The sequence below is a fragment of the Scyliorhinus torazame genome, chromosome 3, assembly GCF_047496885.1.
Source record: "Scyliorhinus torazame isolate Kashiwa2021f chromosome 3, sScyTor2.1, whole genome shotgun sequence".
Classification (NCBI taxonomy): domain Eukaryota; kingdom Metazoa; phylum Chordata; class Chondrichthyes; order Carcharhiniformes; family Scyliorhinidae; genus Scyliorhinus; species Scyliorhinus torazame.
This window is the reverse complement of record NC_092709.1, coordinates 352,568,826-352,588,477: the sequence shown is the minus strand read 5'-3', so window position 1 is coordinate 352,588,477 and position 19,652 is coordinate 352,568,826. Positions and strand designations below refer to the sequence as shown.

The following is a 19,652-nucleotide window of genomic DNA, read 5'->3' as shown; positions in this document are numbered from 1 at the left end:
TTCTCCCCGTGTCTGTTTCCTCCGGGTGCTCCGGTTTACTCCCACAAATCCCGAAAGACGTGCTTGTTAGGTGAATTGAACATTCTGAATTCTCCCTCTGTGTACCCGAACAGGACCAGAATGTGGCGACTAGGGGCTTTTCACAGTAACTTCATTGCAGTGTTAATGTAAGCCTACATGTGACACTAATAAAGATTATTATTATTTACGTATTATTTACATATATCATTAAATTTATTATTTAATGGAATGGTTTTGAATTGTGGCAATGATATCTACTGTAACCCTGGTTAGTTTCATCATAGAACATAGAACATAGAACATAACAGCGCAGTACAGGCCCTTCGGCCCTCGATGTTGCGCCGACCTGTGAAACCACTCTAAAGCCCATCTACACTATTCCCTTATTGTCCATATGTCTATCCAATGACCATTTGAATGTCCTTAGTGTTGGCGAGTCCACTACTGTTGCAGGCAGGGCATTCCACGCCCTTACTACTCTCTGAGTAAAGAACCTACCTCTGACATCTGTCCTATATCTATCTCCCCTCAATTTAAAGGTATGTCCCCTCGTGCTAGACATCACCATCCGATGAAAAAGGCTCTCACTGTTCACCCTATCCAATCCTCTGATCATCTTGTATACCTCAATTAAGTCACCTCTTAGCCTTCTTCTCTCTAACGAAAACAGCCTCAAGTCCCTCAGCCTTTCCTCATAAGATCTTCCCTCCATGCCAGGCAACATTCTGGTAATCTCCTCTACACCCTTTCCAATGCTTCCACATCCTTCCTATAATGCGGTGACCAGAATTGCACGCAATACTCCAAATGCGGCCGCACCAGAGTGTTGTATAGCTGCAACATGACCTCATGGCTCCTAAACTCAATCCCTCTACCAATAAAAGCTAACACACCGTACACCTTCTTAACAACCCTCTCAACCTGGTGGCAACTTTCAGGGATCTATGTACATGGACACCGAGATCTCTCTGCTCATCCACACTGCCAAGAATCTTACCATTAGCCCAGTACTCAATCTTCCTGTTATTCCTTCCAAAATGAATCACCTCACACTTTTCTGCATTAAACTCCATTTGCCACCTCTCAGCCCAGCGCTGCAGCTTATCTATGTCCCTCTGTAACTTGTAACATCCTTCCGCACTGTCCACAACTCCACTGACTTTAGTGTCATCTGCAAATTTACTCACCCATCCTTCTACGCCCTCCTCCAGGTCATTTATAAAAATGACAAACAGCAGTGGCCCCAAAACAGATCCTTATGGTACACCACTAGTAACTGGACTCCAGTCTGAACATTTCCCATCAACCACCACCCTTTGTCTTCTTCCAGCTAGCCAATTTCTGATCCAAACTGCTAAATCACCCTGAATCCCATGCCTCCGTAGCCTACCATGGGGAACCTTATCAAACATTTTACTGAAATCCATATACACCACATCAACTGCTTTACCCTCATCCACCTTCTCAAAGAACTCAATAAGGTTAGTGAGGCACGACCTACCCTTCTTGAACAAGGGGATAACATTTGCTATCCTCCCGTCTTCTGGCACTATTCCTGTAGACAAAGATGACTTAAAGATCAAGGCCAAAGGCTCAGCAATCTCCTCCCTAGCTTCCCAGAGAATCCGAGGATAAATCCCATCCGGCCCAGGTGACTGGTCTGATTTTGGAACACAAACAGAATAGATACAGCATCAGCCTGCTTCACCATTCAGTGATCTTCTTCAGCCTTTTTCATGCCTGGAAAATGTTCAAGGAAGGGCTGCTACGATGAACCCTGATATAAAGATGCTATTTTGGTTGCTAACTGTTGCTTTGAAGTGTCGTGGAATAAACCTATTCTCCAGTTCCTTATAAGCCCACCCTATGCTCTTGGAACAAAGGCAACAGACGCATGGGGTCACCGGCATCCTCAGATTCCCCTCCAAGTCACACAATACCATGATCTGGAAATATATCGCCATTGCACCACTGCCGCTGGGTGAAAGTCCTGGATCTCCATTCCTAACAGCACAGTGGGTGTGCCTATACCTCAGAGACGGCAGTGGGTCAAGATGGCAGCTCACCACCACCTTGTGGAGGATATGTGACATTGCAGTGATGTGCACTTCGCAGAGTACTGTTCTCACCTTGCACATCCACGGTGACACCAGATTTTGGCCATGTCGTGGGGTGTGTGTCCGCTTGAGTCTCGGACCATCACGTTAGCTCCTGCTTCTACTAAAGCAATGATGCAATTGAGTAAACCGACTTCAGCTGCCTGGTGAAGTGGAGTTAAGCCATCATTTGTCTGGCTGAAACAGACAGAGCGAACTGCTGTCAATATTTGACAGGATGAAGTTTACACCACGAAAGTGAGAAATCATCACATGAACCTTCTTCTTCCACATGTACACTCTGCTCTACCCATCAATTAATCCCCTCTCACAGCAGGATATACACTCTGCTCTAGCCACCCATTCACTCCCCTCCCACACCCCCATGTACACTCTCCCCTATCACTGACTCTACCCCCCCATTCACTCCCCTCCCACAGCCCCATGTACACTCCCCTCTATCACTGACTCTCCCCCCCATTAACTCCCCTCTCACACCCCCATGTACACTCTCCCCTATCACTGACTCTACCCCCCCATTCACTCCCCTCCCACACCCCCATGTACACTCTCCCCCATCACTGACTCTGCCCCCATTCACTCCCCTCCCACACCCCCATGTACACTCTCCCCTATCACTGACTCTACCCCCAATTCACTCCCCTCCCACACCCCCATGTACACTCCCCCCTATCACTGACTCTACCCCCCATTCACTCCCCTCCCACACCCCCATGTACACTCTCCCCCATCACTGACTCTCCCCCCCATTCACTCCCCTCCCACACCCCCATGTACACTCTCCCCTATCACTGACTCTACCACCCATTCACTCCCCTCCCACACGCCCATGTACGCTCTCCCCTATCACTGACTCTACCCCCCATTCACTCCCCTCCCACACCCCCATGTACACTCTCCCCTATCAGTGACTCTCCCCCCCCATTCACTCCCCTCCCACACCCCCATGTACACTCTCCTCTATCACTGACTGTACCACCCCATTCACTCCCCTCCCACAGCCCCATGTACACTCTCCCCTATCACTGACTCTCCCCCCCATTCACTCCCCTCCCACACCCCCATGTACACTCTCCCCTATCACTGACTCTACCCCCATTCACTCCCCTCCCACACCCCCATGTACACTCTCCCCTATCACTGACTCTACCCCCATTCACTCCCCTCCCACACCCCCATGTACACTCTCCCCTATCATTGACTCTACCCCCAATCACTCCCCTCCCACACCCCCATGTACACTCTCCCGTTTCACTGACTCTACCCCCCCATTCACTCCCCTCCCACATCCCCATGTACACTCTCCCCCATCACTGACTCTACCCCCCATTCACTCCCCTCCCACATCCCCATGTACACTCTCCCCTATCATTGACTCTACCCCCATTCACTCCCCTCCCACAACCCCATGTACACTCTCCCGGATCACTGACTCTACCCCCCCATTCACTCCCCTCCCACACCCCCATGTACACTCTCCCGTATCACTGACTCTACCCCCCCATTCACTCCCCTCCCACACCCCCATGTACACTCTCCCCTATCACTGACTCTACCCCCTATTCACTCCCCTCCCACATCCCCATGTACACTCTCCCCTATCACTGACTCTACCCCCCATTCACTCCCCTCCCACACCCCCATGTACACTCTCCCCTATCACTGACTCTCCCCCCCCATTCACTCCCCTCCCACACCCCCATGTACACTCTCCCCTATCACTGACTCTACCCCCCATTCACTCCCCTCTCACAGCCCCATGTACACTCTCCTCTATCACTGACTCTACCCCCCATTCACTCCCCTCCCACAACCCCATGTACACTCTCCCCTATCACTGACTCTACCCCCCAATCACTCTCCTCCCACAACCCCATGTACACTCTCCCCTATCACTGACTCTACCCCCCATTCACTCCCCTCTCACAGCCCCATGTACACTCTCCCCTATCACTGACTCTCCCCCCCATTCGCTCCCCTCCCACACCCCCATGTACACTCTCCCCTATCACTGACTCTCCCCCCCATTCACTCCCCTCCCACACCCCCATGTACACTCTCCCCCATCACTGACTCTACCCCCCATTCACTCCCCTCCCACACCCCCATGTACACTCTCCTCTATCACTGACTCTACCCCCCCATTCACTCCCTCCCACATCCCCATGTACACTCTCCCCTATCAGTGACTCTACCACCCATTCACTCCTCTCCCACTCCCCCATGTACACTCTCCCCTATCTCTGACTCTACCCCCCATTCACTCCCCCCCACACCCCCATGTACACTCGCCCCTATCACTGACTCTACCCCCCATTCACTCCCCTCCCACACCCCCATGTACACTCTTCCCCATCACTGACTCTACCCACCCATTCACTCCCCTCCCACACCCCCATGTACACTCACCCCTATCACTGACTCTACCCCCCATTCACTCCCCCCCACACCCCCATGTACACTCTCCCCTATCACTGACTCTACCCCCCATTCACTCCCCTCCCACACCCCCATGTACACTCCCCCCTATCACTGACTCTACCCCCCATTCACTCCCCTCCCACACCCCCATGTACACGCTCCCCCATCACTGACTCTCCCCCCCATTCACTCCCCTCCCACACCCCCATGTACACTCTCCCCTATCACTGACTCTACCACCCATTCACTCCCCTCCCACACGCCCATGTACGCTCTCCCCTATCACTGACTCTACCACCCCATTCACTCCCCTCCCACAGCCCCATGTACACTCTCCCCTATCACTGACTCTCCCCCCCATTCACTCCCCTCCCACACCCCCATGTACACTCTCCCCTATCACTGACTCTACCCCCATTCACTCCCCTCCCACACCCCCATGTACACTCTACCCTATCACTGACTCTACCCCCCATTCACTCCCCTCCCACACCCCCATGTACACTCTCCCCTATCATTGACTCTACCCCCATTCACTCCCCTCCCACACCCCCATGTACACTCTCCCGTTTCACTGACTCTACCCCCCCATTCACTCCCCTCCCACATCCCCATGTACACTCTCCCCCATCACTGACTCTACCCCCCATTCACTCCCCTCCCACACCCCCATGTACACTCTCCCCTATCATTGACTCTACCCCCATTCACTCCCCTCCCACAACCCCATGTACACTCTCCCGTATCACTGACTCTACCCCCCCATTCACTCCCCTCCCACACCCCCATGTACACTCTCCCCTATCACTGACTCTACCCCCCATTCACTCCCCTCCCACACCCCCATGTACACTCTCCCCTATCACTGACTCTACCCCCCCATTCACTCCCGTCCCACACCCCCATGTACACTCTCCCGTATCACTGACTCTACCCCCCCATTCACTCCCCTCCCACACCCCCATGTACACTCTCCCCTATCACTGACTCTACCCCCTATTCACTCCCCTCCCACATCCCCATGTACACTCTCCCCTATCACTGACTCTACCCCCCATTCACTCCCCTCCCACACCCCCATGTACACTCTCCCCTATCACTGACTCTCCCCCCCCATTCACTCCCCTCCCACACCCCCATGTACACTCTCCCCTATCACTGACTCTACCCCCCATTCACTCCCGTCTCACAGCCCCATGTACACTCTCCTCTATCACTGACTCTACCCCCCATTCACTCCCCTCCCACAACCCCATGTACACTCTTCCCTATCACTGACTCTACCCCCCAATCACTCTCCTCCCACACCCCCATGTACACTCTCCCCTATCACTGACTCTACCCCCCATTCACTCCCCTCTCACAGCCCCATGTACACTCTCCCCTATCACTGACTCTCCCCCCCATTCGCTCCCCTCCCACACCCCCATGTACACTCTCCCCTATCACTGACTCTCCCCCCCATTCACTCCCCTCCCACACCCCCATGTACACTCTCCCCCATCACTGACTCTACCCCCCATTCACTCCCCTCCCACACCCCCATGTACACTCTCCCCTATCACTGACTCTCCCCCCCATTCACTCCCCTCCCACACCCCCATGTACACTCTCCTCTATCACTGAATCTACTCCCCCATTCACTCCCTCCCACATCCCCATGTACACTCTCCCCTATCAGTGACTCTACCACCCATTCACTCCTCTCCCACACCCTCATGTACACTCTCCCCTATCTCTGACTCTACCCCCCATTCACTCCCCTCCCACACCCCCATGTACACTCACCCCCATCACTGACTCTAACCCCCATTCACTCCCCCCCCACACCCCCATGTACACTCGCCCCTATCACTGACTCTACCCCCCATTCACTCCCCTCCCACACCCCCATGTACACTCACCCCTATCACTGACTCTACCCCCCATTCACTCCCCTCCCACACCCCCATGTACACTCTCCCCTATCACTGACTCTACCCCCATTCACTCCCCTTCCACGCCCCCATGTACACTCTCCCCTATCACTGACTCTACCCACCCATTCACTCCCCTCCCACACCCCCATGTACACTCACCCCTATCACTGACTCTCCCCCCCATTCACTCTCCTCCCACACCCACATGTACACTCGCCCCTATCACTGACTCTACCCCCCATTCACTCCCCTCCCACACCCCCATGTACACTCGCCCCTATCACTGACTCTACCCCATTCGCTCCCCTCCCACACCCCCATGTACACTCTCCCCTATCATTGACTCTTCCCCCCATTCACTCTCCTCCCACACCCCCATGTACACTCTCCCCTATCGCTTACTCTACCCCCCATGCACTCCCCTCCCACACCCCCATGTACACTCTCCCCCATCACTGACTCTACCCACCCATTATTCCCCTCCCACACCCCCATGTACACTCTCCCCTATCACTGACTCTACCCCCATTCACTCCCCTTCCACACCCCCATGTACACTCTCCCCTATCACTGACTCTAACCACACATTCACTCCCCTCCCACACCCCCATGTACACTCTCCCCTATCACTGACTCTCCCCCCCATTCACTCCCCTCCCACACCCCCATGTACACTCTCCCCTATCACTGACTCTACCCCCCCATTCACTCCCCTCCCACATCCCCATGTACACTCTCCCCTATCACTGACTCTCCCCCTCATTCACTCCCCTCCCACACCCCCATGTACACTCTCCCCTATCACTGACTCTACCCCCCATTCACTCCCCTCCCACACCCCCGTGTACACTCTCCCCTATCAGTGACTCTACCACCCATTCACTCCCCTCCCACACCCCCATGAACACTCTCCCCTATCACTGACTCTACCCCCCATTCACTGCCCTTCCACACCCCCATGTACACTCTCCCCCATCACTGACTCTATCCCCCATTCACTCTCCTCCCACACCCCCATGTACACTCTCCCCTATCAATGACTCTATCCCCCATTCACTCCCTTCCCACATCCCCATTTACACTCTCCCCTATCACTGACTCTACCCCCCCATTCACTCCCTTCCCACATCCCCATTTACACTCTCCCCTATCACTGACTCTACCCCCCATTCACCCCCCTCCCACACCCCCCATGTACACTCTCCCCTATCACTGACTCTACCTCCCCATTCACTCCCCTCCCACACCCCCCATGTACACTCTCCCCTATCACTGACTCTACCCCCCATTCACTCCCCTCCCACAACCCCATGTACACTCTCCCCCATCACTGACTCTCCACCCATTCACTCCCCTCCCACACCCCCATGTACACTCTCCCCTATCACTGACTCTACCACCCATTCACTCCCCTCCCACACCCCCATGTACGCTCTCCCCTATCACTGACTCTACCCCCGCATTCACTCCCCTCCCACACCCCCATGTACACTCTCCCCTATCACTGACTCTCCCCCCCCATTCACTCCCCTCGCAAACCCCCATGTACACTCTCCTCTATCACTGACTCTACCACCCCATTCACTCCCCTCCCACAGCCCCATGTACACTCTCCCCTATCACTGACTCTCCCCCCCATTCACTCCCCTCCCACACCCCCATGTACACTCTCCCCTATCACTGACTCTACCCCCCATTCACTCCCCTCCCACACCCCCATGTACACTCTCCCCTATCACTGACTCTACCCCCCATTCACTCCCCTCCCACACCCCCATGTACACTCTCCCCTATCATTGACTCTACCCCCATTCACTCCCCTCCCACACCCCCATGTACACTCTCCCGTTTCACTGACTCTACCCCCCCATTCACTCCCCTCCCACATCCCCATGTACACTCTCCCCCATCACTGACTCTACCCCCCATTCACTCCCCTCCCACACCCCCATGTACACTCTCCCCTATCATTGACTCTACCCCCATTCACTCCCCTCCCACAACCCCATGTACACTGTCCCGTATCACTGACTCTACCCCCCCATTCACTCCCTCCCACACCCCCATTTACACTCTCCCGTATCACTGACTCTACCCCCCCATTCACTCCCCTCCCACACCCCCATGAACACTCTCCCCTATCACTGACTCTACCCCCTATTCACTCCCCTCCCACATCCCCATGTACACTCTCCCCTATCACTGACTCTACCACCCATTCACTCCTCTCCCACACCCCCATGTACACTCTCCCCTATCTCTGACTCTACCCCCCATTCACTCCCCTCCCACACCCCCATGTACACTCTCCCCTATCACTGATTCTACCCCCCATTCACTCCCCTCCCACACCCCCATGTACACTCTCCCCTATCACTGACTCTACCCCCCATTCACTCCCCTCCCACACCCCCGTGTACACTCTCCCCCATCACTGACTCTAACCCCCATTCACACCACCCCCACACCCCCATGTACACTCGCCCCTATCACTGACTTTACCCCCGATTCACTCCCCTCCCACACCCCCATGTACACTCTTCCCCATCACTGACTCTACCCACCCATTCACTCCCCTCCCACACCCCCATGTACACTCACCCCTATCACTGACTCTACCCCCCATTCACTCCCCTCCCACACCCCCATGTACACTCTCCCCTATCACTGACTCTACCCCCATTCACTCCCCTTCCACGCCCCCATGTACACTCTCCCCTATCACTGACTCTACCCACCCATTCACTCCCCTCCCACACCCCCATGTACACTCACCCCTATCACTGACTCTCCCCCCCCATTCACTCCCCTCCCACACCCCCATGTACACTCTCCTCTATCACTGACTCTACCCCCCCATTCACTCCCCTCCCACACCCCCATGTACACTCTCCTCTATCACTGACTCTACCCCCCCATTCACTGCCCTTCCACACCCCCGTGTACACTCTCCTCTATCACTGACTCTACCCCCCATTCACTCTCCTCCCACACCCCCATGTACACTCTCCCCTATCACTGACTCTACCCCCCCATTCACTGCCCTTCCACACCCCCATGTACACTCTCCCCTATCACTGACTCTACCCCCCATTCACTCTCCTCCCACACCCCCATGTACACTCTCCCCTATCACTGACTCTACCCCCCCATTCACTCCCCTCCCACACCCCCATGTACACTCTCCCCTATCACTGACTCTACCCACCCATTCACTCCCCTCCCACACCCCCATGTACACTCACCCCTATCACTGACTCTCCCCCCCCATTCACTCCCCTCCCACACCCCCATGTACACTCTCCTCTATCACTGACTCTACCCCCCCCATTCACTCCCCTCCCACACCCCCATGTACACTCACCCCTATCACTGACTCTCCCCCCCATTCACTCCCCTCCCACACCCCCATGTACACTCTCCCCTATCACTGACTCTACCCCCCATTCACTCCCCTCCCACACCCCCATGTACACTCGCCCCTATCACTGACTCTACCCCATTCGCTCCCCTCCCACACCCCCATGTACACTCTCCCCTATCATTGACTCTTCCCCATTCACTCTCCTCCCACACCCCCATGTACACTCTCCCCTATCGCTTACTCTACCTCCCATGCACTCCCCTCCCACACCCCCATGTACACTCTCCCCCATCACTGACTCTACCCACCCATTATTCCCCTCCCACACCCCCATGTACACTCTCCCCTATCACTGACTCTACCCCCATTCACTCCCCTTCCACACCCCCATGTACACTCTCCCCTATCACTGACTCTACCCCATTCACTCCCCTCCCACACCCCCATGTACACTCTCCCCTATCACTGACTCTACCCCCCATTCACTCCCCTCCCACACCCCCATGTACACTCTCCCCTATCACTGACTCTACACCCCCCCATTCACTCCCCTCCCACATCCCCATGTACACTCTCCCCTATCACTGACTCTACCCCCCATTCACTCCCCTCCCACACCCCCATGTACACTCTCCCCTATCACTGACTCTACCCCCCATTCACTCCCCTCCCACACCCCCATGTACACTCTCCCCCATCACTGACTCTACCCACCCATTCACTCCCCTCCCACACCCCCATGTACACTCTCCCCTATCACTGACTTTACCCCCCATTCACTCCCCTCCCACACCCCCATGTACACTCTCCCCTATCACTGACTCTACACCCCCCCATTCACTCCCCTCCCACATCCCCATGTACACTCTCCCCTATCACTGACTCTCCCCCTCATTCACTCCCCTCCCACACCCCCATGTACACTCTCCCCTATCACTGACTCTACCCCCCCATTCACTCCCCTCCCACACCCCCGTGTACACTCTCCCCTATCACTGACTCTACCCCCCATTCACTCCCCTCCCTCACCCCCGTGTACACTCTCCCCTATCAGTGACTCTACCACCCATTCACTCCCCTCCCACACCCCCATGAACACTCTCCCCTATCACTGACTCTACCCCCCATTCACTGCCCTTCCACACCCCCATGTACACTCTCCCCTATCACTGACTCTACCCCCCATTCACTCTCCTCCCACACCCCCATGTACACTCTCCCCTATCAATGACTCTACCCCCCATTCACTCGCCTTCCACACCCCCATGTTCACTCTCCCCTATCACTGACTCTACCCCCCCATTCACTCCCCTCCCACACCCCCATGTACACTCTCCCCTATCACTGACTCTACCCCCCATTCACTCCCCTCCCACATCCCCATGTACACTCTCCCCTATCACTGACTCTACCCCCCATACACTCCCCTCCCACACCCCCATGTACACTCTCCCCTATCACTGACTCTACCCCCATTTAATCCCCTCCCCAGCGCCATGTACACTCTCCCCTATCACTGACTCTACCCCCCATTCACTCCCCTCCCACATCCCCATTTACACTCTCCCCTATCACTGACTCTACCCCCCATTCACCCCCCTCCCACACCCCCATGTACACTCTCCCCTATCACTGACTCTACCTCCCCATTCACTCCCCTCCCACACCCCCATGTACACTCTCCCCTATCACTGACTCTACCCACCCATTTAATCCCCTCCCACACCCCCCATGTACACTCTCCCCTATCACTGACTCTACCCCCCAATTCACTTCCGTCCCACACCCCCATGTACACTCTCCTCTATCACTGACTCTACCCCCCATTCACTCCCCTCCCACATCCCCATTTACACTCTCCCCTATCACTGACTCTACCCCCCATTCACCCCCCTCCCACACCCCCATGTACACTCTCCCCTATCACTGACTCTACCTCCCCATTCACTCCCCTCCCACACCCCCATGTACACTCTCCCCTATCACTGACTCTACCCACCCATTTAATCCCCTCCCACACCCCCCATGTACACTCTCCCCGATCACTGACTCTACCCCCCATTCACTCCCCTCCCACAACCCCATGTACACTCTCCCCCATCACTGACTCTCCCCCCCATTCACTCCCCTCCCACTCCCCCATGTACACTCTCCTCTATCACTGACTCTACCCCCCATTCACTCCCCTCCCACACCCCCCATGTACGCTCTCCCCTATCACTGACTCTACCCCCGCATTCACTCCCCTCCCACACCCCCATGTACACTCTCCCCTATCACTGACTCTCCCCCCCCATTCACTCCCCTCCCACACCCCCATGTACACTCTCCTCTATCACTGACTACCACCCCATTCACTCCCCTCCCACAGCCCCATGTACACTCTCCCCTATCACTGACTCTCCCCCCCATTCACTCCCCTCCCACACCCCCATGTACACTCTCCCCTCTCACTGACTCTACCCCCCATTCACTCCCCTCCCACACCCCCATGTACACTCTCCCCTATCACTGACTCTACCCCCCATTCACTCCCCTCCCACACCCCCATGTACACTCTCCCCTATCATTGACTCTACCCCCATTCACTCCCCTCCCACACCCCCATGTACACTCTCCCGTTTCACTGACTCTACCCCCCCATTCACTCCCCTCCCACATCCCCATGTACACTCTCCCCCATCACTGACTCTACCCCCCATTCACTCCCCTCCCACACCCCCATGTACACTATCCCCTATCATTGACTCTACCCCCATTCACTCCCGTCCCACAACCCCATGTACACTCTCCCGTATCACTGACTCTACCCCCCCATTCACTCCCCTCCCACACCCCCATGTACACTCTCCCGTATCACTGACTCTACCCCCCCATTCACTCCCCTCCCACACCCCCATGTACGCTCTCCCCTATCACTGACTCTACCCCCTATTCGCTCCCCTCCCACATCCCCATGTACACTCTCCCCTATCACTGACTCTACCACCCATTCACTCCTCTCCCACACCCCAATGTACACTCTCCCCTATCTCTGACTCTACCCCCCATTCACTCCCCTCCCACACTCCCATGTACACTCTCCCCTATCACTGACTCTACCCCCCATTCACTCCCCTCCCACACCCCCGTGTACACTCTCCCTCATCACTGACTCTAACCCCCATTCACACCCCCCCCACACCCCCATGTACACTCGCCCCTATCACTGACTCTACCCCCCATTCACTCCCCTCCCACACCCCCATGTACACTCACCCCTATCACTGACTCTACCCCCCATTCACTCCCCTCCCACACCCCCATGTACACTCTCCCCTATCACTGACTCTACCCCCATTCACTCCCCTTCCACGCTCCCATGTACACTCTCCCCTATCACTGACTCTACCCCCCCATTCACTCTCCTCCCACACCCCCATGTACACTCGCCCCTATCACTGACTCTACCCCCATTCACTGCCCTTTCCCCCCCCACATGTACACTCTCCCCTATCACTGACTCTACCCCCCATTCACTCCCCTCCCACACCCCCATGTACACTCGCCCCTATCACTGACTCTACCCCATTCGCTCCCCTCCCACACCCCCATGTACACTCTCCCCTATCATTGACTCTTCCCCCCATTCACTCTCCTCCCACACCCCCATGTACACTCTCCCCTATCGCTTACTCTACCCCCCATGCACTCCCCTCCCACACCCCCATGTACACTCTCCCCCATCACTGACTCTACCCACCCATTATTCCCCTCCCACACCCCCATGTACACTCTCCCCTATCACTGACTCTACCCCCATTCACTCCCCTTCCACACCCCCATGTACACTCTCCCCTATCACTGACTCTACCCCCCCATTCACTCCCCTCCCACACCCCCATGTACACTCTCCCCTATCACTGACTCTACCCCCCATTCACTCCCCTCCCACACCCCCATGTACACTCTCCCCTATCACTGACTCTACCCCCCCATTCACTCCCCTCCCACACCCCCATGTACACTCTCCCCTATCACTGACTCTACCCCCCATTCACTCCCCTCCCACACCCCCATGGACACTCTCCCCCATCACTGACTCTACCCACCCATTCACTCCCCTCCCACACCCCCATGTACACTCCCCCCTATCACTGACTCTACCCCCCATTCACTCCCCTCCCACATCCCCATGTACACTCTCCCCTATCACTGACTCTACCCCCCATTCACTCCCCTCCCACATCCCCATGAACACTCTCCCCTATCACTGACTCTACCCCCCATTCACTCCCCTCCCACACCCCCATGTACACTCTCCCCTATCACTGACTCTACCCCCCCATTCACTCCCCTCCCACACCCCCATGTACACTCTCCCCTATCACTGACTCTACCCCCCATTCACTCCCCTCCCACACCCCCATGTACACTCTCCCCCATCACTGACTCTACCCACCCATTCACTCCCCTCCCACACCCCCATGTACACTCCCCCCTATCACTGACTCTACCCCCCATTCACTCCCCTCCCACATCCCCATGTACACTCTCCCCTATCACTGACTCTACCCCCCATTCACTCCCCTCCCACATCCCCATGAACACTCTCCCCTATCACTGACTCTACCCCCTATTCACTCCCCTCCCACATCCCCATGTACACTCTCCCCTATCACTGACTCTACCCCCCATTCACTCCCCTCCCACACCCCCATGTACACTCTCCCCGATCACTGACTCTACACCCCATTCACTCCCCTCCCACATCCCCATGTACACTCTCCCCTATCACTGACTCTACCCCCCATTCACTCCCCTCCCACACCCCCATGAACACTCTCCCCTATCACTGACTCTACCCCCTATTCACTCCCCTCCCACATCCCCATGTACACTCTCCCCTATCACTGACTCTACCCCCCATTCACTCCCCGCCCACATCCCCATGTACACTCTCCCCTATCACTGACTCTCCCCCTCATTCACTCCCCTCCCACACCCCCATGTACACTCTCCCCTATCACTGACTCTACCCCCCCATTCACTCCCCTCCCACACCCCCGTGTACACTCTCCCCTATCACTGACTCTACCCCCCATTCACTCCCCTCCCACACCCCCGTGTACACTCTCCCCTATCACTGACTCTACCCCCCATTCACTCCCCTCCCACACCCCCGTGTACACTCTCCCCTATCACTGACTCTAACCCCCATTCACATCCCCCCCACACCCCCATGTACACTCGCCCCTATCACTGACTCTACCCCCCATTCACTCCCCTCCCACACCCCCATGTACACTCTTCCCCATCACTGACTCTACCCCCCATTCACTCCCCTCCCACACCCCCATGTACACTCTCCCCTATCACTGACTCTACCCCCCATTCACTCCCCTCCCACACCCCCATGTACACTCACCCCTATCACTGACTCTACCCCCCCTTCACTCCCCTCCCACACCCCCATGTACACTCTCCCCTATCACTGACTCTACCCCCATTCACTCCCCTTCCACGCCCCCATGTACACTCTCCCCTATCACTGACTCTACCCCCATTCACTCCCCTCCCACACCCCCATGTACACTCTCCTCTATCACTGACTCTACCCACCCATTCACTCCCCTCCCACACCCCCATGTACACTCTCCCCTATCACTGACTCTACCCACCCATTCACTCCCCTCCCACACCCCCATGTACACTCTCCCCTATCACTGACTCTACCCCCATTCACTCCCCTTCCACGCCCCCATGTACACTCACCCCTATCACTGACTCTCCCCCCCCATTCACTCTCCTCCCACACCCCCATGTACACTCTCCCCTATCACTGACTCTACCCCCCATGCACTCCCCTCCCACACCCCCATGTACACTCTCCCCCATCACTGACTCTACCCACCCATTATTCCCCTCCCACACCCCCATGTACACTCTCCCCTATCACTGACTCTACCCCCATTCACTCCCCTCCCACACCCCCATGTACACTCTCCCCTATCACTGACTCTCCCCCCCATTCACCCCCCTCCCACACCCCCATGTACACTCTCCACTATCACTGACTCTACCCCCCATTCACTCCCCTCCCACACCCCCATGTACACTCTCCCCTATCACTGACTCTACCCCCCATTCACTCCCCTCCCACACCCCCAAGTACACTCTCCCCTATCACTGACTCTACCCCCCATTCACTCCCCTCCCACACCCCCATGTACACTCTCCCCCATCACTGACTCTACCCACCCATTCACTCCCCTCCCACACCCCCATGTACACTCTCCCCTATCACTGACTCTACCCCCCCATTCACTCCCCTCCCACACCCCCGTGTACACTCTCCCCTATCACTGACTCTACCCCCCATTCACTCCCCTCCCACACCCCCGTGTACACTCTCCCCTATCAGTGACTCTACCACCCATTCACTCCCCTCCCACACCCCCATGAACACTCTCCCCTATCACTGACTCTACCCCCCATTCACTGCCCTTCCACACCCCCATCTACACTCTCCCCCATCACTGACTCTATCCCCCATTCACTCTCCTCCCACACCCCCATGTACACTCTCCCCTATCAATGACTCTACCCCCCATTCACTCCCCTTCCAGACCCCCATGTTCGCTCTCCCCTATCACTGACTCTACCCCCCCATTCACTCCCCTCCCACACCCCCATGTACACTCTCCCCTATCACTGACTCTACCCCCCATTCACTCCCCTCCCACATCCCCATGTACACTCTCCCCTATCACTGACTCTACCCCCCATTCACTCCCCTCCCACACCCCCATGTACACTCTCCCCTATCACTGACTCTACCCCCCATTTAATCCCCTCCCCAGCGCCATGTACACTCTCCCCTATCACTGACTCTACCCCCCATTCACTCCCCTCCCACATCCCCATTTACACTCTCCCCTATCACTGACTCTACCCCCCATTCACCCCCCTCCCACACCCCCATGTACACTCTCCCCTATCACTGACTCTACCTCCCCATTCACTCCCCTCCCACACCCCCATGTACACTCTCCCCTATCACTGACTCTACCCATCCATTTAATCCCCTCCCACACCCCCCATGTACACTCTCCCCTATCACTGACTCTACCCCCCCATTCACTCCCCTCCCACACCCCCATGTACACTCTCCTCTATCACTGACTCTACCCCCCCATTCAGTCCCCTCCCACACCCCCATGTACACTCTCCCCTATTACTGACTACCCCCCCATTCACTCCCCTCCCACACCCCCATGTACACTCTCCCCCATCACTGACTCTACCCCCCCATTCACTCCCCTCCCACACCCCCATGTACACTCTCCCCTATCACTGACTCTACCCCCCCATTCACTCCCCTCCCACACCCCCATGTACACTCTCCCCTATCACTGACTCTCCCCTCCCATTCACACCCCTCCCACACCCCCATGTACACTCCCCCCTATCACTGACTCTCCCCCCATTCACTCCCCTCCCACACCCACATGTACACTCCCCCCTATCACTGTCTATCCCCCCCATTCACTTCCCTCCCACACCCCCATGTACACTCTCCCCTATCACTGACTCTACCCCCCCATTCACTCCCCTCCCACACCCCCATGTACACTCCCCCCTATCACTGACTCTCCCCCCCATTCACTCCCCTCCCACACCCCAATGTACACTCCCCCCTATCACTGACTCTCCCCCCCATTCACTCCCCTCCCACACCCCCATGTACACTCTCCCCTATCACTGTCTCTCCCCCCCATTCACTCCCCTCCCACACACCCATGTACACTCTCCCCTTTCGCTGACTCTAACCCCCATTCACTCCCCTCCCACACCCCCATGTACACTCCCCCCTATCACTGTCTCTCCCCCCCATTCACTCCCCTCCCACACACCCATGTACACTCCCCCCTATCACTGACTCTACCCCCCATTCACTCCCCTCCCACACCCCCATGTACACTCTCCCCTATCGCTGACTCTACCCCCCATTCACTCCCCTCCCACACCCCCATGTACACTCTCCCCTATCACTGACTCTCCCCCCCCATTCGCTCCCCTCCCACACCCCCATGTACACTCTCCCCTATCACTGACTCTACCCCCCCATTCCCTCCCCTCCCACACCCCCATGTACACTCTCCCCTATCACTGACTCTCCCCCCCATTCACTCCCCTCCCCCACCCCCATGTACACTCTCCCCTATCACTGACTCTCCCCCCCCATTCGCTCCCCTCCCACACCCCCATGTACACTCTCCCCTATCACTGACTCTACCCCCCCATTCCCTCCCCTCCCACACCCCCATGTACACTCTCCCCCATCACTGACTCTAACCCCCATTCACTCCCCCCCCACACCCCCATGTACACTCGCCCCTATCACTGACTCTACCCCCCATTCACTCCCCTCCCACACCCCCATGTACACTCTTCCCCATCACTGACTCTACCCACCCATTCACTCCCCTCCCACACCCCCATGTACACTCACCCCTATCACTGACTCTACCCCCCATTCACTCCCCTCCCACACCCCCATGTACACTCTCCCCTATCACTGACTCTACCCCCATTCACTCCCCTTCCACGCCCCCATGTACACTCTCCCCTATCACTGACTCTACCCACCCATTCACTCCCCTCCCACACCCCCATGTACACTCACCCCTATCACTGACTCTCCCCCCCCATTCACTCTCCTCCCACACCCCCATGTACACTCTCCCCTATCACTGACTCTACCCCCCCATTCACTGCCCTTCCACACCCCCATGTACACTCTCCCCTATCACAGACTCTACCCACCCATTCACTCCCCTCCCACACCCCCATGTACACTCTCCCCTATCACTGACTCTACCCCCCATTCGCTCCCCTCCCACACCCCCATGTACACTCTCCCCTATCACTGACTCTACCCCCCCATTCACTCCCCTCCCACACCCCCATGTACACTCTCCCCTATCACTGACTCTACCCCCCATTCACTCCCCTCCCACATCCCCATGTACACTCTCCCCTATCACTGACTCTACCCCCCATTCACTCCCCTCCCACACCCCCATGTACACTCTCCCCTATCACTGACTCTACCCCCCATTTAATCCCCTCCCCAGCGCCATGTACACTCTCCCCTATCACTGACTCTACCCCCCATTCACTCCCCTCCCACATCCCCATTTACACTCTCCCCTATCACTGACTCTACCCCCCATTCACCCCCCTCCCACACCCCCATGTACACTCTCCCCTATCACTGACTCTACCTCCCCATTCACTCCCCTCCCACACCCCCATGTACACTCTCCCCTATCACTGACTCTACCCACCCATTTAATCCCCTCCCACACCCCCCATGTACACTCTCCCCTATCACTGACTCTACCCCCCCATTCACTCCCCTCCCACACCCCCATCTACACTCTCCTCTATCACTGACTCTACCCCCCCATTCAGTCCCCTCCCACACCCCCATGTACACTCTCCCCTATCACTGACTCTCCCCTCCCATTCACACCCCTCCCACACCCCCATGTACACTCCCCACTATCACTGACTCTCCCCCCATTCACTCCCCTCCCACACCCACATGTACACTCCCCCCTATCACTGTCTATCCCCCCCCATTCACTTCCCTCCCACACCCCCATGTACACTCTCCCCTATCACTGACTCTACCCCCCCATTCACTCCCCTCCCACACCCCCATGTACACTCCCCCCTATCACTGACTCTCCCCCCCATTCACTCCCCTCCCACACCCCAATGTACACTCCCCCCTATCACTGACTCTCCCCCCCCATTCAC

The 19,652-nt window shown here is 56.7% G+C and overlaps 1 protein-coding gene across 1 annotated transcript in view; it reads right to left on the bottom strand.

Annotated features, from left to right (window-relative positions):
* The window catches only part of LOC140409339 (ankyrin repeat domain-containing protein 53-like), a 116,325-nt gene that overhangs the window by 23,092 nt on the left and 73,581 nt on the right, over positions 1-19,652 (bottom strand). Inside the window, exon 4 of the mRNA XM_072497753.1 lies at positions 2,151-2,315. Within this exon, the coding sequence (XP_072353854.1) occupies positions 2,151-2,315 (165 nt within the window). The remainder of the gene's footprint in view (positions 1-2,150; positions 2,316-19,652) is intronic.